Source organism: Podarcis bocagei, assembly GCF_964188305.1.
Source record: "Podarcis bocagei genome assembly, chromosome: 15".
NCBI lineage: Eukaryota > Metazoa > Chordata > Lepidosauria > Squamata > Lacertidae > Podarcis > Podarcis bocagei.
Genome location: NC_138141.1, coordinates 2,598,131 through 2,623,475, shown reverse-complemented (window position 1 = coordinate 2,623,475; position 25,345 = coordinate 2,598,131). Strand labels below are relative to the sequence as shown.

General features: G+C 44.4%; 1 protein-coding gene across 5 annotated transcripts in view; it reads left to right on the top strand.

The window, feature by feature from the left end:
• Positions 1-25,345, top strand: part of BIN3 (bridging integrator 3) — a 148,147-nt gene that overhangs the window by 86,992 nt on the left and 35,810 nt on the right. For 4 of the 5 annotated variants that reach the window (XM_081171465.1, XM_081171468.1, XM_081171467.1 and 1 more), the window contains 4 exons: positions 10,793-10,833; positions 14,456-14,517; positions 20,826-20,962; positions 21,501-21,541. In XM_081171465.1, the coding sequence (XP_081027591.1) occupies positions 10,793-10,833; positions 14,456-14,517; positions 20,826-20,962; positions 21,501-21,541 (281 nt within the window). Of the gene's footprint in view, positions 1-10,792; positions 10,834-14,455; positions 14,518-20,790; positions 20,963-21,500; positions 21,542-25,345 lie in introns of all 5 variants that reach the window. The other variant, XM_081171469.1, reaches the window with a different exon arrangement.

The window sequence follows — 25,345 nt, the reverse complement described above, 5'->3', positions numbered from 1 at the left end:
CTCCAGAACGAATTAAGTTCATAACCGGAGGTACCACTGTAAAGCAGTACCAGGATAAGAGTAGCTTGTGAAACCAGGTGCTGTGTTGACAGGGCTGCCACCATCCCCGGCCTCGAGTGGGGGCTTGAACTTGGACGTGCAACTTCCGTGCCCTGCATCCACTTAGTTCTCTTCTGGTACAGCCACTACCACCAACATGTTTTTCTCCCACTTGGAGTGCGACAGGTGAATGCAGGCAGAATGTGGGGGAGCGTGGCCTGGGTCTGGCCAGGGGCTGATCACTGTGGGATTGCCTGCCTGCCTGCCTGCCTGCCTGCCTGCTTCAGTCTTCAGATGTCGGGTGTTGCAGTATGTCTGAAATCTAAATGGTAGTTAATCATAACTATGGTCTGAAACAAGCATGGTTTTGAAGTTGACTTGTTTTAGACAAACTGGTTAAGATAATAATAATAATAATAATAATAATAATAATAATAATAATAATAATAATAATTTATTATTTATACCCCGCCCATCTGGCTGGGCCTCCCCAGCCACTCTGGGCGGCTTCCATAAAAACCAAAAATACAGTAAAATATCACACGTTAAAAACTTCCCTGAACAGGGCTGCCTTAAAATGTCTTCTGAATGTCAGGTAGTTGTTTATCACTTTGACATTTGCTGGAAGGGCGTTCCACAGGGCGGGCGCCACTACCGAGAAGGCCCTCTGCCTGGTTCCCTGTAGCTTTGCTTCTCGCAATGAGGGAACCGCCAGAAGGCCCTCGGCGCTGGACCTCAGCGTCCGGGCAGAATGATGGGGGTGGAGACGCTCCTTCAGGTATACTGGACCGAGGCCGTTTAGGGCTTTAAAGGTCAGCACCAACACTTTGAATTGTGCTCGGAAACGTACTGGGAGCCAATGTAGGTCTTTCAAGACCGGTGTTATATGGTCTCGGCGGCCGCCCCCAGTAACCAGTCTAGCTGCCGCATTCTGGATTAGTTGTAGTTTCCGAGTCACCTTCAAAGGTAGCCCCACGTAGAGTGCATTGCAGTAGTCCAAGCGGGAGATAACCAGAGCATGCACCACTCTGGCGAGACAGTCCGCAGGCAGATAGGGTCTCAGCCTACGTACCAGATGGAGCTGGTAAACAGCTGCCCTGGACACAGATTTGACCTGTGCCTCCATGGACAGCTGTGAGTCCAAAATGACTCCCAGGCTGCGCACCTGGTCCTTCAGGGGCACAGTTACCCCATTCAGGACCAGGGAATCCTCCACACCTGCCCGCCTCCTGTCCCACAAAAACAGTACTTCTGTCTTGTCAGGATTCAACCTCAATCTGTTAGCCGCCATCCATCTTCCAACCGCCTCCAGACACTCACTCAGGACCTTCACCGCCTTCACTGGTTCTGATTTAAAAGAGAGGTAGAGCTGGGTATCATCCGCGTACTGATGAACACCCAGCCCAAACCTCCTGATGATCTCTCCCAGCGGCTGCATGTAAATGTTGAAAATCATGGGGGAGAGGACAGAACCCTGAGGCACCCCACAAGTGAGAGCCCAGGGGTCTGAACACTCATCCCCCACCACCACTTTCTGAACACGGCCCAGGAGGAAGGAGCGGAACCACTGTATAAGAGTGCCCCCAGCTCCCAGCCCCTCAAGACGGTCCAGAAGGATGCTATGGTCAATGGTATCAAACGCCGCTGAGAGATCCAGCAGAACTAGGAAACAGCTCTCACCTTTGTCCCTAGCGCGCCGGAGATCATCAACCAGTGCGACCAAGGCAGTTTCAGTCCCATGATGAGGCCTGAATCTCGACTGGAAGGGATCCAAATGGTCCGCTTCTTCCAGGCGTGCTTGGAGTTGTTCGGCAACCGCTCGCTCAATCACCTTGCCCAGGAATGGAAGATTTGAGACTGGGCAATAGTTGGCCATCGTGGCCGCATCTAAAGATGTTTTTTTAAGAAGCGGTTTAATAACCGCCTCTTTCAGCGGGTCTGGGAAGGCTCCCTCACGGAGGGAAGCCTTCACCACCCCACAAAGCCCATCGCCCAGTCCTTCCCGGCTAGCTTTTATAAGCCAGGATGGGCAAGGATCCAGGAGACAGGTGGTTGGTTTCACTCTTCCAAGCAGCCTGTCCACATCCTCGGAGGTAACAGATTGGAATTGATCCCACTCAACTTGACTAGACAGAACTCTTAGCACTCTCCCGCCCCGGCCCTGCTCCCACGGTGGAGTCTACTTCTTCCCGAATCTGAGCGATTTTATCTGCAAAAAACTTTGCAAAATCATTGCAGGAGAACATGTGGCCCGTACTGGGCCCCGATGTTGCAGGTGGTTCCGCTAAATTGTGAACCACCTGAAAAAGTCTCCTGCTGCTGTTTTCTGCAGATGCAATAGAGGCGGTGAAGAAATTCTTCTTCGCCGTCGCTATCGCCACTTGGTAGGCTCAACGCTGAGCTCTAACCTGTGTCCGGTCAGATTTGGAATGAGTTATCCGCCACCGGCGCTCTAGCCGTCTCAGCGATTGTTTCATTGCCCTCAGATCCGAGGAAAACCACGGGGCTGTCCGGGCTCCATGCAGTCGGAGAGGGCGCTTCGGAGCCAAACAGTCAATAGCCCTGGTTAACTCCACATTCCAGCGGGCCACCAGGGAATCAGCTGAAAGGCCATCAACATGGGATAAAGCATCCCCTACCACTCTCTGGAAACCATTTAGATCCATTAAGTGGCGGGGGCGGACCATCCAAATTGGTCCCACCTCCCTGCAGAAGGGATGGGTCGCAGAGAAGTCCAGTTGCACCAGGAAGTGATCTGACTATGGCACTTCTTTCGTTTCGCTTTTACTTAGTGTCAGATCACCAACATCCATAGAGGTAAACACCAGGTCCAAGGCATGTCCACGGCTATGGGTTGGGCCAAACTTATTCAGGGACAGCCCCATGGAGGCCATGCTTTCCACGAAGTCCCGAGCGGCCCCTTGTAAGGTCGTGTCGGCATGGATGTTAAAATCCCCTAGGACGACCAAGCTAGGTGTCTCCAGGAGAACATCCGCCATGACCTGAAGCAGCTCGGGCAGGGAATCCTTGGTGCAGCGGGGAGGTCGGTACACCAAAAGGAATCCTGTGCTGCCCCTATTGCCCAACTTCCAGAACATGCACTCGGAAAACTGGGTCTTCCCAATAGGACGCCTGGTGCAAACTAATGACTTCCTAAAAATCACTGCAACCCCCCCTCCCCGCCCACATGACCTGGGTTGCTGTGCGTAAGAGAAACCTGGTGGACAAGCAGCGGCAAGGACAGGCCCATCTGCTTCATCCAACCAAGTCTCTGTCACACATGCCAGGTCAAGTCCTCCATCCACGATCACGTCATGGATGGCAGTGGTCTTATGAATCATTGACCTGGCATTGCACAGCAGCACCTTCAGGTCATGTGGGTATCCCTTGCTGATTCTAGTATCCATCCGGTCAGGACCAGACCCGGAGGCAGGGATAGTCCTCAGACAACGACTAAACCTGCCTCCTCTGTAATGACATGGTCTGGTCTTAGCGTAACTCCTCCTCCTACCCGTGATCACCGAGATCGGTTGTCCCAGTGCATCCCCCCCTGTGGAACATGCCCCAGCCATTTTGTGGGCTGGGGCCCACTCCCCGGCAGCCCTGACCCCTCCCCCTAAAAACAAAAGAACACCTTAAACAAATAAACAAAACCAATAAAACAATACAAAAAAATATATGTAAAAATTACAAAAACATCAAAATAAAAAATTATAATTCCCCAAGCCCAACCAAACATCCATCCCACCCCCACCCCCCACATACAAAAACCCAAAGAAAATTTTTAAAAACATTTAAAAAACACTCTGTGCCTCTCCGGCAGTAACAACTGTCCTAGTGAGGCCTGTCAGGCCCCGCCCCGGGCCAGGTGGTAAGTGGCAGGAAGGAGCAGGGCCCTCAAGCACTCACTCAGGGGAGTCCTCCTGGGCTCCTGACCACATTTTATTGGGTTAAGATGATAACTAAAATCTGTAGTTAACAAAAAATGAAAATGAAAGCTTCCAATCTACCACTTGCAATTCCGTCAGAGGAGGAAAGTGGAAAAGGAGCATTCGGAACTGAGATATGCCTAGGCTCATTCTCATTGCAATAAATAATGACATTATTGTAACGTCTGAATGCTATCAATATAAGTTAAGCTCTTTTAGAGTGTGCAAAGAACTAAATAATATCAGATGTAGCTATGTATGAAGTTATTGTTCCATAGTTTAAATTATCAAAATAACTATGCAATTATGTGTATAATAACAAATAAAGGGATTACAGTATTTACTTCTTCTTTAGTATGTTTTAAGTACATAACAACATGAAGAAGAGTTTGGATTTGATATCCCGCTTTTCACTCCCCTTCAGGAGTCTCAAAGCGGCTAATATTCTCCTTTCCCTTCCTTCCCCACAACAGACACCCTGTAAGGTGAGTGGGGCTGAGAGGCTTCAGAGAAGTGGGACTGGCCCAAGGTCACCCAGCAGCTGCATGTGGAGGAGCGGAGACGTGAACCCGGTTCACCAGATTACGAGACTTCCGCTCTTAACCACTACACCACACTGGCTCTCCCAACATGATTGGGTTATGGCCTCCCCCATGTTGCCGCCACATCTATTCATTTAAATTCCATAGTCTACCAAGAATCTTTGAAGTCTATTTTGATGGCACAGTGTTCATCCTGCATGAAGTCAGCATATTCTGTAGAGAGGCCGATACCTAGTCCCAATCCTAATTCTAAAAATGGGGTGCCACTGTATTCAGGGTTGGTCAGGTTTGAAGGTGACAGCAAGTTGAATAGTGTAAACTCTTTGGGAACAACTGAATACATGGTATGCTTTTGAGTTTCCTCTATCCTGATGACTATAAATGGGTGGTCAGGGGTTATGGCAAGTGTAATTGTTCATAATGACTATTGATGGTCCCTGAATGGGCTGTTCACCTGCAGAGTTGGTGTCTAAGAGGAGTGCTTGGCAGATTCTCTGTCTGCGGGTAAAATTGGCAGAATCACTAGCTGAGCATTTATAGGTGGAATTAATTGGAGGGGGGAGGGTACAACCTACAACTTAGTGAGGCTTAGTTGCACAAGTTGTTCTCTAGGCAGGCTGTGCTGTCTGCTTATAGGAGTATCTTTGGTGCCACTTATCTTCTGCTAGTAAGTTTGTAAAGTTAGTGGTAGCAACCTAGCTGAGTAGCATCTGTCCTGATGGGCAACAGACTCTTCCTCCAAGATCTCAGGCACAGGTCTTCTGAGATGTCTTTTTAACAGGGATGCTCGGAACTGAGCCTTGGACTTTCCTTCCACAAAGTGTGTGCTGGACCATTGAGCTATTTATTTACTGTATTGATATCTTATTTCTGCAGCACTACGGTGTTCCCTAGACAACTTGAAATTAAAAGTAAAAAACAAAACAAAACCACAGAAAGTATGGAATGATACTGAGGCATCACTAATTGATTTGCCTCTGGGGGATGATTGGGTTTTCCCAGATAAGTACAGTACTTTGCTTACATATAGATCAAGAATGGGGAACCCATGGCCTACAAAACAAGGCTTTTTTTCAGCTGGAGCTGGAGCTCCTCTCAGGTGGCAGGTGGCAGGCGGCATTGTGGGCTGGCTTCCTGCCCCTTCCCCGCTACTTCTGCCCCTGCTGCCAGCAGCTGCCAGGGCGGGAAAGGAGAAGTGGATGGGAGGCTGAGGGTGGGGAGGGCAGTGCAAGTCCGAGCCTCCAGGACACGAAGCCCAACCGCGGCCCCCGGGAGGCCATGTGACGGCCCAGCTGTGTGTGTCATCTTTGACCAGGAACGTGTCTCTGGTTTGGGCTCAGGCAGTGGCAGCAGTGCTGGGGGGGTTGCACTGTTCTCCCTGCTCCCCCCCTTCCTTCTCTTTTCCCTTGGGCACCTCATTCCACTTTCTTGCTGGCCTCCCCCCCCCCCCCCGCCCCGTGCATTGCTTTCCCCATCTCTCTCTCTCTCTCTCTCTCTCTCTCTCTCTCTCTCTCTCTGTGTGTGTGTGTGTGAGAGAGAGAGAGAGAGAGAGAGAGAGAGAGAGAGAGAGAGAGAGAGAGCACTGCGAGTGCAAAAGCCTTCCTGCCACAGAAGAGTTTGCAGTGGGTGGGAAGTGAGGAGGGAGCTCTGGCACCTTTTTCTTCTTCAAAAAATAGCACCTCTTCCAGGTATTATTGAACTCCCTACTCTCTCCCATCTTCCTTGACTATACTGACTGGGGCAGGGGTCAGCAACCTTTTTCAGCCTCAGACCATGTGGTGGGCTGAACTATATTATAATAATAATAATAATAATAATAATAATAATAATAATAATAATAATAATAATAATAATAATAATAAATGAACAAATTCCTATGCCCCACAAATAACCCAGAGGTGCATTTTAAATAAAGGGACACATTCTACTAATGTAAAAACACGCTGATTCCTGGACCGTCCGCTGGCCGGATTGAGAAGGCGATTGGGCCGGATCCAGCCCCCGGGCCTTAGGTTGCCTACCCCTGGATTGGGGCAACCTTGGGAGGGCCACATGGTAGATATTGGTAGTATTTCCATCTTTCTCTCCATGTGCTGCCCTGTTCTGTGATGCCTTCACTTTACTCACAACCTAAGAACACAGGAAACTGCCTTTTATCGTCAGGTCTGCCTGTTTGTGCATCTCGTCCAATGCTGTCTGTTATTCTGACTTGTAGTGGCTCTCAATAGACTCTCATCACACACTACCGGAATCCTTTTAGCTAGAACAAACTAATTTATTCTCTCTGTGTGTGCACATGTGTGAAAGAATAGAAAAAGGTGATTGAACTGGTTTTTTTTTTAAAAAAAAAAAACCTTAGAAATTTGCCTGTGTGAAAATAAAGACACTTGCGTAGGCTTCACATCAGGCCCAGGTGTTTCTTGCTTCTGTAAGATATGCAATTTTGTGTGATAAGTTTTTTGGCAGGGTCTCTTGAGTTGATTGCCAGTGTGGACGCCTGTGTCACCCTCCCTGCCGTCTAAGGCAACCAGGACAGTTCACACATGGACATATAAATAGAAGCAACAATTCAGCAGCTATTTTTTACCACCGGAACACCCATAGAAATTTAGGGAGGCTCTTTTTGTGCTTGTTACCTGACCTGAAGGCATCAGCTGCTGTGGATTTTGGCAAGCCTGCAGCACAGGCAGCGGCAGTGCAAACATCCTACGCACTGTTCCAGCCCCAATTCCTAGGAAGTCCATTTTTGGCAGTGGGCAGACTTTTTTGCTTGTACATAATTTTTCCACTAATGGCAGTAGTTCTGTAGTAGTGCACAAAGAATAGGTACGGTTTCATGAACTGCGTATCAGCCAGCGCAGCTGAAATAGCCATCTGATTGAGATGCCTCAGGACATTCAAACTTGCAAACCAATGTTCTTTTCATGGAGGTTGCCATAAAAGCAGGAGACGATTTACATCTGCAGGCCTTTGCTTTGAAATGGTGATGGCCTTGTAGCAGTCTTAATTAGAAACAACCAAGTGGGGATTCCCATTTCTTTAGTTATTGCTTGTTGCATCTGATAATTTTGGATTGTGAATGCCTGTGGCATAGTTGTGTGTGCTAGGATCCTTACTCTTTTTGCGTATTCTGGTTATAGGAGCATGCAACATTTTCCTGCTTTTCATGGCATGCTGACTTGCACTTCATTTGATCTTGTGACAATAAAACCTCCCATTCCTTTCACTTTTGTCTGTGTGTAGGCAATATTTTTTACTTACCTGAGAGCAGTCTGCCACCCCCAAGCCAGTGCCCAGTCATAGCTTCTTAAGAGCATGCCATTTGCACAGTGCTTATTTCATGGACCCAGAGTGCTTGTGTAGTTCATCTAATCTGCACAGTACCTTTTATCTATTGTATAGTACATTAATTAGATAATGAATTATATCTGTTCAAAGCTTCAGCTTGTGCAGGTCCTCAGTGGTGCAGATTGTGGAGCCTTCTAGGTCCAATACAGATTTAGCACACTCTGTTAACTGTAATTTTACTTTGAAGTTTATTCCATGTTTGTCCCACCCTTCTGCCAGGGAATTCAAGGTGGTATACCCTTTTGGCACCTCCTAATTTTATCCTCATAGGAACCCTGTGAAGTAGGTTAAAGCTGAGAAATCTTGACTAGCTCTACTTCACCCACGAAGCTTCATGGTCAGCTAATGATTCAGTTGAACCTTTTGGTTCTAGCCTGACAGTAACCACTCTGCTACGTGATTGGGAGCCAGATGTGGCAGGCACAGGCCTCTCCATAGAGCGCACTTCACCCTCCAGCACCAGCATTGATCAAGGTTTAGGCTAGCCAAGTTTAATTCCTTGTGCAGGATTTGAAGTTTGGTAACAAGCCTTGCTTCGGAGGACATTAGGCTAGACTGCACTCTCACTTTTAAAATATAAAAACTACACAGTTCCCTGCAGAGTCTTGGGGCTCTAACCTGCAAATAGATGATGATGTAGTAGCAGTCATTTTGGATGATGTCTTAAGGTTTGGAAAGTTTTGCTGATGGCAATATTGAGTAAAGTAGTGGGGGTAAGGAGTATTCTAGGAAATGATACTTAGAAGATGATATTCAGCACTCATTAACATTGAGGTGTGGGTGGCAAATGCTGAACGAGGAAAGCACATGAAAATGCCCTAAAGACCAGAGCTGAGGTAGAAGGAATGAAAGAAAAATTGTCACTTGCATGGTTTTTTGTTTTTTTTTAAAGAGCAAGAACTAATAGAAAGTTCAAACTACTTGATTTTTTCCAGGGTAATTTTCTGCTTTCTCTTAAGATTCCCCAGATATAAAGCATTTTACTTTGCAAAGGAAATTGTTGGAAATTGCTCAGTTAAAATGAGCAACTCCGATTTTCCAAAATTAAAGTGGCGTTTGTTTCCCATCTTAATATTTCTAATGTATTAGTTAACAGTGGCAAAGGATGTTTTGAAGCAGGAAAGGACTCTCGGTTGAGGGTCCATCCACACTTTCCTTTGTGCCGCACTTTCTAGGCACAACTCCAGGATTTCTAGGTCCATGTCCAAGCAGGGGTTTGGGGTTTTTTTTGGGGGGGGGGTCCCACTCTTTTCCCTAGGAAAACCAGCTGTTTATCACTGAACTGGCTAATTGAACCATCTATGCCCATTTAAACTCTGTGTGTGCAGAGATTCTTGTTTCTGTTTATTACTGTGGTATGTTTTTTGTGTTTTTGTATTGTAAACTTCCCTTTAACCTTTTGATGAAGGGTGCTATAAAAATTTAATTAAACAACAACAACAACAACAACAACATGAGGTCACAATACACTGATAATTATGTGACTGCTGCGCACTCCTCCTTCATCTTATAGCATAAGGTGGACAGTTGCCTGAACAGCTATTGACACCACTCCTCTTTGACTTGGTGAGCCAAGTCTAATGTTAGCTCTTGCGCTGTAGAATAACGTTTGTATATGGGAAACCACGTTCCAATCCCTGTTCAGCTGTGTGTTTCAGTGGATGGATAGTCTCACTTTCCCCACAGGAGGGTTCTGAGATTAAACTAGTGCTCTGAACTCTTTGGTAGAAATGCAGGCCAAATATGCATTGCACCTTCTTTTTTGGTGAGTGGCAGTGGGGAATTGGGCCCTGTTCTTGGATTCCCCTTGCCGTCAGAAGCTATGCACTTCTGAATCTCTTGGTCCTGGAATCCTAGTGGAAGCAGAAGAAAACAATCTTGTTATAGTTCCAGGCACACTAGACTTTTTGTGCACCATCCTGACTTCATCTTGCCTTCAACGACCATTGGCCCCAAAAGCAGAAGAAACAGGTGTGCAAGTAGCCTTGTACAGTTGTGATGCAGTTTGATAGGGGTGCATTTGAGCTTTATGATAAATGCAGTTCTGTGGTCAGCTGGCTACCTGCCTAGTTCTGCTTCCTTTTTGTTTTTGTATTTAGTTTAGGGCTTGTAGTGGTTTAAGACTGTGTGGCGTGTCTGCTATTGCCACACCTTGCAACTCAAGTGTCCAATGTGAGCTGTAGCTTGCAAGAATGCCCTACTAGAAGACCCTCTTTTGTGCACCTTGATTGATAGGCCAGAATTATATGAATGTGTGTTTTCTTCTGTTTAAGAAAAAGCTTTCAAGCAAGATGATCTACCAGAGATCTTACTGTATGGACAGCCTCACAGCTGAATCATAGTGAGCAATACTTATTGAACCAAAGTGGACCCCTCACAGCTTTCCTCTGTCTGCTCTGCCAATATCTGAATTCCAGTTACTCTTTATGAGCATTTTGTGTGTGGGTTGTTGTTTTTTAATAAAAAAAACCTAAATATTGCTTCTAAATATGTCTTCATGAGTGGGTTATGGGGGGGGGGAGATGTTTGAATTGCTCTGCAAACCATTCAGTACTAATTTTCCCGTCATCTGATTGCTGTTGAGAATCAGAAAATAAATTCCCATGTAGGTGGGGGATTCATATAAATATTAGATATTTTGTTTTCAATTTCTAGCCGTGGTTCTGGAGACGTAAAGCCCTTTTCATGCCAACCATGGGTGATACGTTTTCTACAGATTATGGGGGGAGCCCTTAGCAAGTAAGATGCTTGAGTGGAATTTGATGTGCTTTATGTATTGCTATTTGTAGACTAGTCTATTCTTGGGCTTTACACTTGGAAAGATGGCATGCTGGCTGCATTGGGTGGAGTGGTGGTTTTTTCTTTCTTTCTTTTTGTTTGTTTTAATTATACTCCAACGTTTTTAGCTGATGTGGCTTCTGTTCCTTTTCACAGGTCGAGAGAGATTTTGAACGGGAGTATGGGAAGCTGCAGCAGTAAGTGTTCTTAATTCAGCTTCTTGTAGTTCCATTCTTCTTCTTCTTGTGCTCTCTATCCATCCTTAAACCTTGCCTGTACTGGTTTGCTCTTTTGCTTCACTCTGGATTCCTTGTGACTGTTGGGACTAAGGGTTCTTTCTCAAACATCATGAAAGACATGAAATAATGATTTCTGTATAGGTAATGGCACTTGAATTTGCATGTCTGTAAAGCAGGGTGAGGACCCTTCAGCCCACCAGGCCTCCCCATTTGGCCCACGTGTGGCAGGTAAAATTGCAGGTAGGCCCCAAAGAGGTTTTCAGCTGATAAGTTTTCAGCTGTCAGTCGATAGGTGGTGCCTGTGAAACTTGTGAAGCTGATCATGGGGGTTTCAAAGTGCAGCACAGGGCTGTCTGCAAGCCCTGCTGATCAGTTGATTGGTGTGGTTTGAAGGGAGCCCTGCGCAACCGAAGCCCTGACAAACACTTGGTATAGGCTGCAGTAGGGAGTTGGAAATGCTTCAGGAACTCCAGGGTGTAGCCTAAGGGGCAGGAGGAAGTGACTTCAGTTTAAAGCACTTCTTCCAGCATTTTAAATCCAAACTGCTTTCTTTTTAAAAAAATCCTTTCAAAATGGAGCATTTATTGTCTCCTGAGAAAGCAGTTTGCATTCAAAGTGCTTTCCCAGCACTTTGAATACAAACTGCCTTCTCTACACGGGGAAACACTCTGGTTTCAGAGCAGTTCCCCCTCTGCAAAGACTTCATAGGTGCTTCCTGGTAGTGATGATCAGCTGATTGGTGGTTACAGGAAGCCTCTTTGAAGATATGCTCCCCGAATCAATCATCTAATTGGCGCTGAAAGTGTGTCTTCAAAGTCTTCACTGATCAGCTGATAGGTTGCAAGAGTAACTTCCTTTTGATAGATGCCAAATACCTGAAGCTATGATGACATCAGGTGGTGATCCTGGCAACCTTTTGAAGTTGTCCACAGGTGGTGGGGGAGATGAGGATCTAGCCTGCTGGTCAGCCCCAATTCCCCATGCTCTGGGAAGCTACAGCTCTGTACAGCTTCCTGACACCTCTATCGTGTGTTTATATGTCATGCTTTATGGTTAGTTGCACACAAACACGTTAATGCCTATACAAGACAAATGCCTTCTGTGTAGGAGTTTTGTAACATGAAGCAGCTCAGATTTTCTCTCATTTGAAGCTCTCTCTGGCTTTTGAACTTGAAACTGGCTTCCTCTTTTTGGTGAGTCACTTCACCTTGGTTGGAATTGTCTTATAATCTGATCCTCTTGCAAATACATTCCTCACTCCAGTCTCAATTCTGCAATGAAATGTTGCTCCCCCTCCCCGCAAAAAGAGCTGTGTGCGACATCCATTTGTTTTGCTAGTAGCTGATAGCCATTTTCTTCACTTACATCATGATTGAGCAACAAGAAGGAAATCAGCAGACCAAGGAATGATCAAATAGGGTAGATACTATTTCCTACCTGATATTTCCAAATCTGGATGTTTGCATGTGCCCATTTGTTGTTCTCTGGTAAAAGAAAGCAGTAGTGCCTGCTTCTGTGTGTGAGGCAAAGTAGAAGCATGTTTGTATGACGCACAATTGGACTCAGGTCACATTTCACATAGAATCATAGAGTTGGAAGAGACCACAAGGGCCATTGAGTCCAACCCCCTGCCAAGCAGGAAACACCATCAGAGCACTCCTGACATATGGTTGTCAAGCCTCTGCTTAAAGACCTCCAAAGTAGGAGACTCCACCACACTCCTTGGCAGCAAATTCCACTGTCAAACAGCTCTTACTGTCAGGAAGTTCTTCCTAATGTTTAGGTGGAATCTTCTTTCTTGTAGTTTGGATCCATTGCTCCGTGTCCGCTTCTCTGGAGCAGCAGAAAACAACCTTTCTCCCTCCTCTATATTTGAACATCAAAGAGGAAAATCATTTACTGTTTCCAATGACGTGAACTTCAGGGCCCTTCCTTGTACTTTATTATTATTATTAAATGTATATATTGCCCTATATATTGCCCTCAGGGCAGTTCACAAGATAAAATTGCAAGATAAAATCACCAAATACATAATCAAAACAACCCAATAATCCCCCCAAATACATTTTAAAAGGGCATTGGATGTTAATCAGCCAAAGGCCTGGTTGAAAAGGGACATTTTTGCCAGGCGCCTCAAGGTAAACAGGCTTCAGGTGAAGCTTCCTGAGGAGAGCATTCCACAAACAGGGAGCCATTGGAAGAAAGGCCTCAGAAGATGATCTCAGTACAGTAGAGAGATTCAAACAATTTGAAAAAAGTTCTCCATGTGTCCCAAGTACTAGTTCATCCTTGTTGGATAGTGGAATTATAGCTTTTCACTGTTAGACACCTTTTCCCTCTCTCAACTAAAATACCTCCAGATACTTTTGACTCCCCCCCCCCCCGCATCTTATACAACCCTGTACACAGAACAGCCAGTCCGTGTTTGCAAACTGAACAACAGAAGGCTGAGACAGGAAAAGAACACAAGTGTGTCGCGAAATCAAAACCCCAGGAACTGATTTCATTCCCCACCCCCAAGCATCCCGTGTTACAATTGTGAGGCTCTGGAAAGACGTTAAATTTCAGGATCTGTAATATTGGTATCAACAGATTTGGAAGATTGCTCTTTTGAAATCTTGCTACAATATGTGATCAGTAAAAATGATACCCTTTTGTAACACTCTGGTATCCATTTTTTTTAGTTCATTAATGCATAGGAAAATAATAGATTGATTCCTACTCAGTATCGGTCAGTCTGGTATTTTAAATTTTAGGCTATAAATGAAGGGGTGTTAAATTGGGTTTTCTTTTGTAACCAGGTTGCATGCTGAGCAGTAGGCAACAGATTGGTTCTGTAGACTCTTGGGGAGAGGGCTGTGGGGGTTGAAACAAAAGTATTTGTTTGTATTTTGGGTTGTAATGACTATGATATATGCTGCATCTGAATATTTTTTAGAAAATACAGTCACGATTATAAATAATAAAAAAGAAATGTTCTCTGTTAACCATCAACCTCTTTAATCTTGCCTGCTTCTCCCTGTTTTGTATTCTTACTCCAGCTTAATCCTCCAAAATTACTAGCCCCATGTTGTTGCTAGCCTGTCTCCCTGCTCATACTTACGACGGTCCTTTTTGGCCCATTGATTTATTTTTTTTAGAACACACTTACAGTTTCATAACATTTGCAAGGTCGGTTGCTCAGAGGTACCGTATTTCCCCATCTATAAGACACCCCCTATTTTGGGGGACTCAGATTTAAGAACATGGGGGGGGGGGCGATGGCCCAGAGTATGAGACTCCTCCTAATTTTTGACATTATTTTTTAGGGGGGAAACCTAGTCTTATACACAGAAAAATACGGTAATTATTTCTTAAAACAGGTGGCCAAGCAAATGCTTTATTTCAAGCATTACTTCTGTATCTTTCCTCCTCCGGCCATCCTTCCTTCTCTGTATTGCAGGCTTGAACTGGCCACTGCCCCACTGCTTCTCTCCTCCCCCTGAGTCATCTGTAGATTGCCCAATAGTAAGAATTCTCTCACCACACACACACACAGAACAACAACAACCCCAAAACAAATCTCAATTTTCTGTTTTAGGCTGGAAGATCAAACTAAGAAACTCCAAAAGGATATGAAGAAAAGCACAGACGCAGACCTAGGTAAGATGAACACATTAAATGGAGACTAAGCCGACAAGGATCTTTTTCTAGGGTTTTGTTGCACATACATTGTGGAGCTGTGATTCATCCATTTCTCAGTGGTCAGAATGCTTCCTTTTACAAAAAGACACTTTAAACTGTGGCTTACCAATAAACCAGTGTGAATCAATAGCAAATCCATTTCATTGACCTGTATGGATACAATATTAAGGAAGTTTCTGGCTAATGCATGACTTAGCTTCATTTGGCCAGGACAGAGTGATAAGCATAGGAAGTCCTGAGCAGGCTGGCTGGCTCTCTCTGTGTCTCTCTTAATTTACTGACACAGCTGTTTGCTGCAGAAATTTCAGAGAAAAACGTCTGGCCTCCAGGTGTTTATGTACTTTTGTGCATTGGCCCCTTGTTTCTATGCTCGTGTAACTTCTTCCTCATGAACCCCATTCAACCCTATTACCCAGTGATGCATCTAAAGCAAGGAGACCAAACAAGGTGAAGGCAGAGGCTTGTGATAAAGGAAATCAGAAAGGAAATCAGTAACCACCGAGTATGGTTTAGTGGTCCACAGTGTGTTTCATCCAATCGCGGATATTTTGCCATTGCTGCTGGTTATAGGAACAAAAATGAGGCTTCTCATTCCTCTGAACCCATAAATCCTTAGTAGTTCTCCACCTCCAGTCTTTGGGAAATGGCCATGTGCAAAAAATAACAGTTTTTCTAAAGAATGAAACTGGGAGGGTGTTATGTGAAAAGCTGGAAAATGCAGTGTTGTCAATCCCAAAGGCAGCTAATGGTCTGAAAGGCAAGTTATAAAATAAAATAAATAAAATAAAATAAAATAAAATAAACCTTATTTAAACTATTCTTGCAACTATGCAAGAGGAATGAATCTTATCGTTTCCATTTCTACCCTCCACCCCAAGAATACAGAATTCATGTTTGCAAAGGTTAGAATTTGGGTTTCTTTTTGACCTTGAATGTGCTCAGCAATGCTAAGAATGGCAGCAAACCATATAACAGGAATGGGAAACTGTGGTCCACCAAATGTTGCTAGACATTTCTGACCATTGGCTGGGTGTGCAGGGCTGATGGGAATTGGAGTCCAGCAGCAACAACAGGGCCCATACCTGGTTTAGACAAAGATGCCTCTAAGTGTGTAGAGCTTACTGTAAGGGGGAGATTACACTTGCTCCTCTTTACCTTACATTTGTACATCCCTTTAAAAGAAGGGACCTATACGTACACAGCTCAAAGTGTGAAGGCCTCGTTACATGACTTTTCAGACTGCAGCTGCTTGTCTTCGGCCCTGTGTGCGCTGACCCTGTTCAGACGTTGTGGGGCAGGTGTGCTAGGCGTCCAGGGCAGTTACAGTCTCCATCTCTTATAGGCGCTACGTGGAGGATGGCTAAACGGTGGCCCTCCAGATGTTGCTGGACTGCAACTCCAATCAACACTGCTGATAGGGATGTTTGTAGGGGAACTCCTGCCCTGCACACTTAAAGCCATATCTGCACACCCACACACAGAAAGCACAAATGGTTCAGGTCATGAAGAAACAGCTCAAAACTTTTTTAGAAAGTCTCCCACTAGTCCATTGTTACAGTTGCCCAGTAAGATTTTCCTTGCAGAGAATTCCTCTCTCCTCCCTTTCAGTGGGTGTTTTATATGGATCACTTCAAACCCCAAAGGATCAGTGGGAGGATTCTCTCTCCCCTGCCCCACTCCCCCTTCAGCTGTGTGGCATCATCACAAATCAGCTCAGACTCTTGCCCAGATAGCAAGAGATGATTTTGCATTTTGAGGCATGTCATCCTGAATTATGGACTGACAGTGGCTATTTCTTTGTTTTGCTTGTCCTTCCTACTAGTGAGTGGAAACTGGGACAAATCCAAATCTGGCTGGATGCTGTTTGGCAAAACCTAATTACACATTCAAACCCTCTGGAGCACTGCTTCCTCCACTCCCAGTAACTGTGAGAGCTGACTGTTTAGTTGGATTGAACAGTTTATATTTTCCCAGGTCCAGCATAAGTCTGGCAATGTGTTAGCTGTGCTATGTCCCATTCCTCTGTGCATCCAGTCCTTCCATTGCATTGATGGAAGGATGATTGTTTACTTGACCGGTACTGTCATGTTGGACTTGGTCAGCCTTGGGTCAGATATCCGGCTTCTGCTGCAAATAACTTGGTTACTCCAGCTGAATGTGTAGCAGCACTCCTGGCAACTACTTCACTAGCAGCAAATACACAAGGGAACATCACAAGCATGGCTACAAAGTGATCAGTGACTTTGAGAAATATATTTTTGTTATCATCATTACCATCATTGTTTATTTAATTTGTATACTGCCCTATACCCACTGGCCTCAGGGCGGTTCACAGGACAAAATCACAACACAAAAAATAAATGCTATTTTGTGTCTGCATGTGGTCTCCAAAAACCCAATGCCCTTACCCAAATTCCTTATATTTGCCAAATCAACAAGTGGCACTTGAAAGCATTTCTCTTTGTAATTCTTTCATTATTTCTCCCATTTTAATTTGTCACCTTTCTTCTTTAGTTCTTAATTTCGTACTGCTTTTCTTAACTGTCTTTTTAAAATCTATTTATTAAATTTATATCAATCTCCCTCGGGATGTTGTGAACTCTCCTTCCTTGGAGGTTTTTAAGCAGAGATTGGATGGCCACCTGTCCTGGACGCTTCAGCTGGAATTCCTGCATCGCAGAGGGTTGCCCCTTGAGGTCCCTTCCAACTCTGTGATTCTTTGATATTATATCCTGCCCTCCCTCCACCCTACTGGATGTGGTTATAAAGAGTAGGAGATTCAACACACTCCTTACGTCTCCTTAGACATTTTCCTTCCATGAAAACCCAATTTTATTTTTACCTGCAGTGCTCCACCCAAACAAGTGCTGCAAATTGATATTTTTACCTAGATGATTATGCTATTTGTGTAGTTTTATTTTATTTTATTTCTAATAAGACTTTCATATTAAAGGGATCCCCAGGCAATGTACAGTAACCAATAGCATACAATATATCGAATCACTTTTCATTTAAAATGATAAAACAATCTAACTGCAAAATATGCTGTCAAATGGCGAACAAAAGAGGTCTTACCTCACCCCTCCCCAAATGCACAATGAAATGGAAATGATATCTTAATGAAAAGCACTTTGTAGGCCTTCTAAGTAAGTAATAGTGCTATGTTTTGCCATCCTGATTGGATACACAATTTATATTAGTTCCACTAATAGAGATACTAGTTATATATTTTTTATTGCGTTTACTTCACTGAGCTCATCACTCGCTTCTTCCGTCTCATTTTACCCTTACAGCAACACTGTAAGGTAGGAGAAGCTCAGAGGTCGTGACTGGGCCAAGGCCACTCACAAAGCTTCACAACTGTGGGGGGATTTGAACCGAGATCTTCCCAGTCCTAATCCAAAGCCACAGCCCAGGAGTGACTAACCTGTGGCCCTTAAGATGCAGCTGGGCACCACCCTCATTGGCCCCGATCTTTGACCATGCTAGCTTGAGTGAAAGGGTGATGGATTCCAACGACAGCTGGAGGGCTGCAGGTTAGCCACTCCTGCTCTAACTGCTAAATGTGGCTGATGCAGAATGGTAATTCTAGAAACATGATTGTTAGATTAGAATGAGGAGCAATTAGAGTGATGTACAGTGGTACCTCAGGTTACATACACTTCAGGTTACAGACTCTGCTAACCCAGAAATAGTGCTTCAGGTTAAGAACTTTGCTTCAGGATGAAAACAGAAATCGTGCTCCGGCGGCAGCAGGAGGCCCCATTAGCTAAAGTGGTGCTTCAGGTTAAGAACAGACCTCCGGAACGAATTAAGTACTTAACCCGAGGTACCACTGTAGTCACATTGTCCTATTTCTATTAACAGGCATGGTCTTATCAGCTCTATTTTCTGTCACCAGTTGCCATCTTTATGTCAAGGGGAAGCATGCAGCCTGGATTTCCTTCCTGGAGATGTGCTGCTCCCCACACTAGAAAAAAACTGGGTGTGGGTTTGCTAAGAGTACAAAAAACTTATTTAACATGTACTGTGTGGGGGCAGTGTGGCATTACACAACAAGGGAAATCGGGGCAGGGGGAGGGCATTTCCTGTGAAGGAGACTGAAGCAAGCCATAAACCACCAGTTGACATCTATGGAAGTCACTACAACTGGGATTTGAACCCAGGCTCAGGTAATGTAATGGATATGGGTGGCGCTGTGGTCTAAACCACTGAACCTATTGGGCTTGCCGATCAGAAGGCTGGCAGTTCAAATCCCCATGACGGAGTGAGTTCCCATTGCTCTGTCTCAGCTCCTGCCAACCTAGAAGTTCAAAAGCACGCGAGAGCAAGTAGATAAATAGGTAGCACTGTGGCGGGAAGGTAAACGGTATTTCCGTGCACTCTGGCTTCCATCACGGTGTTCTGTTGCACCAGGAGCGTTTTAGTCATGCTGGCCACAGGATCCGGAAGGCTGTCTGCAGACAAACGCTGTCTCCCTCGGCCTGAAGTGCGATGAGCGCTGCACCCCGTAGTCAAATTGGATTGGATTTAACCATCCAGGGGTCCTTTACCTTTACCTTTTCCCAGGTAGAGCTCATTGCTGCTTCTCTGTCAACTTCCGGAGGGAGGCATTCTCCTGCCCTCATTCTGGTACTTTCCCCACAGCTGGATCCACTTGAAATGTGCAATGCTATCCTAGCAGTTTAATCCTACATATATTTTATTGGAAATAAATCCTGCTTTGTTCATTGGCGCTTACTCCTAGGTAAGTGTGTGCAGGAACCTTTGCTCTACTTTCATTATCTTGTCACAGCTGCCACCAGATAATTTTTGTAAAACAACTGGGAAGCTGCAAACTCTTAATAGGCGGTGATTTGTTTCATTTTGAAAAAGCTGTAGTGAGACTCTGCAGCGCTTAACAGCCTAGAGAAAGAGGCAGGCCCTGTGCGTCTGTGCCTATCTGAAAGAGAGCCTTACTTGCGCAGTATTATAAATGCTGCGTTTAAATGGTATGGACTTGATGGCATATGAGCTATTATCTTGGCATTACACAAATTCATTAATAACTCTTCTTCCAAGCCATCCGTTAGTGTTCCTGGAAAGTTTCCCATTAGCATTTTAGGCACTCTGGAGTGTCTGCTCTTTGTGTTTCAGTTTATTCTGTAGAAACAAGATAATGAATGAGTTCCTGAAAAGCTGGATTATGAAGCACTTGACTCACTGCCAGAGAGTATTTGACAGTTTTGGCCTTGGAACAGTGGGGTCTGAGTTCAAATAACAGCTCTCAGGGTGGCTCTAGGCAAGTTATGATGTCTAAGCCTTAGGAAAGTGGAAGTACTTACTAAGTGGTGGTTGTGAGAATGAATGAACACAGCAATTTGTAACAGGAAAAGGTATAAAGTAAGAAGTTATGTAGTACAGTGGCTGAAAAAGCCTGGTACAGATCAAGAAGTCCTCGCTTCAGATTGTGTGTCTGTCCTGAGCTCAGCAGGTGGGGTTAGGCAAGCTTCCCCCCACCCCCAGTCTCAGACCTACACCTGTGTTCTGAGCTTAATTATGCAGACCTGCCTTACAGGGTAGTTATAAGGATTACAGCAAGATAATGTATGTCAAGCGCTTTGAACCTTGTTGAGTGCATTGGCAGAAAGACAATATGTAAATGTAATAAATATAAGCATTATGCAAATACTGCTGTGTTGATTTTGATATGATAATCAGATGTCAAATTTTGCCCACAGGCATTCTCAGCCTGGTTTTAAACACATTGCTGGAGGTTTCTTTTATAGCTTGCCATTCCCACCAAAACATTTAAACGTGCCTCAAGTTGGAAGTACAACATGCAGAACAAAGCGACATCTTTTCCAGGGACTTGGCAGGGGTCGAATGTACTCAACAGTAGGTGTGCATGATGCAAACAGAATTAGGAACCAATCAAAGAGACAAGTGTTTACCTGTTAGATAACTTGGTAGACAACCTAGTTTTCTTCAGATGTTCTGGGCTACACCTTGAAGGGCAGACAGCTTGGGGTTCTAAACTGCAACTTATTTCAGCTCCAGCCACCCTGCATCAGGGCTAGCCAACATGTACAGTGGTTCGGGTGATGGGAATCGTAGTCTAGAACACCAGGGTGGTCCTGGTTTGCTCACCCTTCCTCTATACAGCTAGCGCCTTTGAGAGGTCCTACCTGTTGATAGCAACATACTTCCTTGAGTTTCAACAATAATTGTGCAGCTTTTTATCATTAACAGACTTCTTGCTTTCCTGGGTTCTGTCTCAATTGTAGCAATGTCAAAGTCTGCTGTGAAAATCTCATCTGACTTACTGTCGAACCCACTCTGTGAGCAAGACCCCAAATTTCTTGAAATGGTGATGGCCCTGGACACAGCTATGAAGAGAATGGATTCCTTTAACCAAGAAAAGGTAAATCAGAGAGAGAGAGTGTGTCTCTATCTGGGGAGAGGAGAGAGTGAAAAATTATGTCCTTCAAGTCCGCCTGCACCTGTTGTGAAGTGTCCTTTTTGCTTGTCTGAAAATAGCCTGTCAAAATTTGCATATACTGAAAGTTTCTGGCTGTATATCAGAGGGTGTACAAGTCTGCATGATTGGGATCATGCTGCAAATTGCAGAATTTGGTATTTAGCCATGGATACAATTCTTAGGACTCTTGGGCTTGCAGGGTTTTGTTTTAATTATCGTAGGAAGAAGTGGACTGTTCCAGTGAGAACTGAGCGTGTTCAGAATGTTGAGTGTCAGCTGGAAGTGGAGAGCAGAAGACATGGGGTGGGGGAGTGGAAAGGGATCAACCTGGGGATGGGCCAGCAGGCCAGCAGAAACCCTGAAGAACAACAATCTTGTTTAGGAGGCGAGAATGCACTGTAACATTTCATTGCAGGTCCCACTTGTAATTCAGATTGTCTTTCACATCCATTATTGTTGTCCATGTCTCTTTTTCTGGCAGGTGAACCAAATACAAAAGACAGTCATAGAGCCCTTGAAAAAGTAAGTAACAGTATTTTGGTATGAGCAACAGTGTGTGCTTTGGCAACCCTTACAAGGGAACATGATCTAACAGGGGGGCGAGCAATACATGTATCCATCAGGGAACATAAGTGAAGCCCATGAAAGCTTGTGAAACTGTGTAAATCCCACTTTGTATTCAGGGGATGAGGATCCCAATTTCTAGCCTTCAATTGAAAATGTGAAGGGGAAGCATTCTAAAACATTAGAAGCAAGTCTATAATGTCTATATAAAGAATCAGAACATTAGAAATGTGGTTAGATTTACGTAATATACATGAGTTATATTAGTAGTAGAATTTGGCCAACAAATCACAGAATGTCTATCGTCCTGGTTCAGATTTGCATGAACAAGAATAAGCACAAGAAAGGCATTAGACATTTCTGCACTTCCGTAAAAAGGCTTCCCTACTGCTTCTTTCACTTTCAAAGAATCCTGGCTTGTTGTTCTGTATGAACTAAAGATTGGTTTAACTAACCAGAGTTTCCTGATCTCTGGTTTGTATGTATAAACAATCCAGGATTCTTCAAAGCCAATTGTAAATGCTAGCAAAGTCCTTCTGGCTGAGTGGGAGAAGGAGAGGGGAGCATGCCATCCTGAGGTTTCATTGGGCTAATTTTAGCTGAAGCATATAGCACCAAAGTATGGCTTGGTGTTAATGTGCAAACAGCCCACTCTCTTTGGGATTGTTCTGGTTGTTAACTTAGTGGATAGATGATCTTGTCTTTTGGTGAAGGAGTTGTATCTAAATCCTATACAAATATGAACTGCATGAACTTCTATGATTCTATGAACAGTGTGGGTTCTGTCATCTTTATGTTGGAGGTAGCACCTCCCCTATCAAGGCTGATAAAATGTAAAGGTTTCGAAGCTCATCCTCACCCAGCAATACATCTAACCCTGCAGGCGTACTTTTATCCTTGCAAGTCTGTAAGCATCTTTCAAATGTTTAAGTCTTATTAGCACTTACTAGGGCTATAAGCAAGCATTAGAGGCTCCTTAAATGAATTTAGGAAGAATTTCAGTTACTGCAACCAAATGACTTCAGAAGTCTTTAGATTCTCTCTTTGATTACAAGGAAATAGTGCAAGAGAGAATAAAATGACTTTAATAAGGTAGTGAGTGAGGTAAATTACTGAATAACAACCTTAGTTTACACCTGACATTTTTGTTGTCTCTAGTCTCAAGCAAGAGTCTTATGCTGTTAATATGGTTGCCCTGTGCTAGTATCAAGAGCAAAGCAATTGCGGAGTTTGGGTTCTGGGGAATCTCTGCTTGCTTGCTTGCTTTGCCTCTTTCCTCCTATTCTGTTTACACCAAGGAGGTCCAACCTCTCAGACCAAAGAGGCCACAAAGGTCCTTTGACACAGAACCCGGGAGGGGGGCACACACGGAATTAAATTTCCATATTGCAAATTTAAGTGTTCACAATATAGTTAATATTATTTAATATACACGTTTCATGTATTTAATTAAATATATATATTTTAAATACACAATTATAGTTAACAATTAGTATTTGTTAACAATGCAGACATCAATGGGGTGTCTGAGCTGGAGAATTCTTCACGAGCTGATTGATGTCTGCCTTGAAGTTGGCTGTTCACTTGTGCAGGCAACTCTTGACTGAATTGTATGTTAAGTTGTTTTGAGTTTTGGACTTCATGAAGTTCATGTTTGAAAACACTTGTACATACTCTGTGTGTCTGTCTCTCTGTGTGTGTGTCTTCCTCCTCCTCCTCCTCTTCTTCTTCTTCCCAAAATTCCTTTCTCTTCCCCCACCAATTGGTACATCCCAAAGCAGTGCAAAACTTCTATGCACTGCAAAAAAGAAAGCAAAGTCTTTCAGGCTGAAACAGACGAACACCCACCCTTCTTCTCTGTACCGCCCACTCCCTGGGAGGCTCTGGAGCGCTGGCTGCCTGGGGATCTGGCCATGCTCCAAGCGGCTCCAAAAGCAGCCTGGTGGCCACACAGAGCTCCTGCAGCAGCAGCAGAAGGGAGGAGGAATAGCCACAGCAGCCTGCCTTTGGCTGCAGCACACCCTCACTCACTGCCATCTCCATCAGCCTGGCTGTGCTGCCCTGGGTGAGGTAGAGCTGGAGAGCCACCAAAAACAGCCTCGAGGGCCGCCCATGGGCCCCATGTTGGACTACCCTAGTTTAAACTATGAAGAATGAGAAATGATTGCAAAATTCTTACCTACTGTAGCAGATTTCCATAAGGCACCCTGTCTATTTTTCATGGTCTCCAGCCATGTTCCTCTTCTGCTCTTACTGCCCTCACTTGTCTGTCTTTTCCTATTATTCCATCTCTTCCTCTTCCCACCCACCCAAAAAAGTATTGTAATTCTCAGTCAGCTTGGATATGGATATTGGATTCACATTGGAAGGTATAAAAACTGAACAGGCTTGTGAAGAGTACACAACATACTATACTGTAGACCTATCTCAAGGGTAGAATTTGAATCCTTCACATTGTGCTTTATGAATGAGGGGATTACTATGACATGTAGGCTAACGATGGGAGAGAATGGCTAAAGAAGGTAAGGGAAGATGGGAGTGCTTGACTGAAAGCAGGTCTGGACAAGAAAGGCTCCTGCTTGTAGGATGTGCAAGGCTGGTGCTGACCTCTGATCAAAGAAGCATTTGTATATGACTTCCAGCTGATCAGAAAGGCAGGCTGGGAGCCCGTGAGGGGCCACAATATAGCAAAAGGGAAAGTTCTATAACTTCTTGGGATCTTTTGAATTGATTAGGAAATTTGACTTTCCTGTCTGTACAGTCATTGGTTAAGAAAAAATAAATAAATGCCCAGTGAAAATTGTATTACAACATACTGCATATTCAGGAAATACATTACTTTGTTTCCCAACTTTATTCTATTTAAATCCAGTTCAGCACGCAGATGTCCCCCTCCCCCACCATTGCTTCATGTACACATAGTAAAATCTGCACTAGGTAACCAGTGAGATGTAAAGGTATAAAGCTAAGGTGGAAAAAAGAGAGAGCCTGGAAAGGGGTTGTAGGGCGGAAGTAGTGGGTGGGGAAGGGGTTAAGTGCATAAACACTTTGACAACCAAATGTCTCCTGCAAATACCCACCACCACATGAGCAAACCTACTTGACAAAACAAAACCAGTAAATATTACTTGGCAAAGACAGATTTGGGAATACAAATTGGCTTGTGTAACATGTAGCTCCTGCCTTAGAAGATCATCCTCATGCCATTCAATTTCACAAAAACTAGGCAAGGTAGGTTGCATGTTTTTCCTCATTTTATTCTCATTGGTAATTAAGGCTGTTAATCCAAAGTGAGTTATCTGAGAACTAGATGCAAACACAATTTGGTCTCAGACTAACACTTCAGCCCGTGGGCTCCAGAAACTCCCATCTCTGAAACAGTTCTGGAAGCCAAACTCATTTCCGATCCCCTCACTTTTGCCCTTTTATAGTTTGGCAAGTTGAGTGCAGTTACAACCTGCATTTTAAAGCCACCCCCCTTCACATTCCACTTTAGGGTTAATCTGTATCATTCCTCTTCCTCTGCTTCCTGTATGTGAAATGCGAAGCCAAGGGGGAGCCAATGAGAGTAAATGCATATGTGATGCTACAACATTTTTTAAAGAGCCCCAGGACCCATCTGAACATTAATGAGAGGCAACCATAGGCATTCAGGCTTGTGCTCTCCCCTCTTTCTGATTTTGGAATGCTCTGATAATGTTTCTAGATTAATGAAAACTGTCTTGGGATTCTTTCACTTGTTTCCTGTTAGGTATTGCTTTC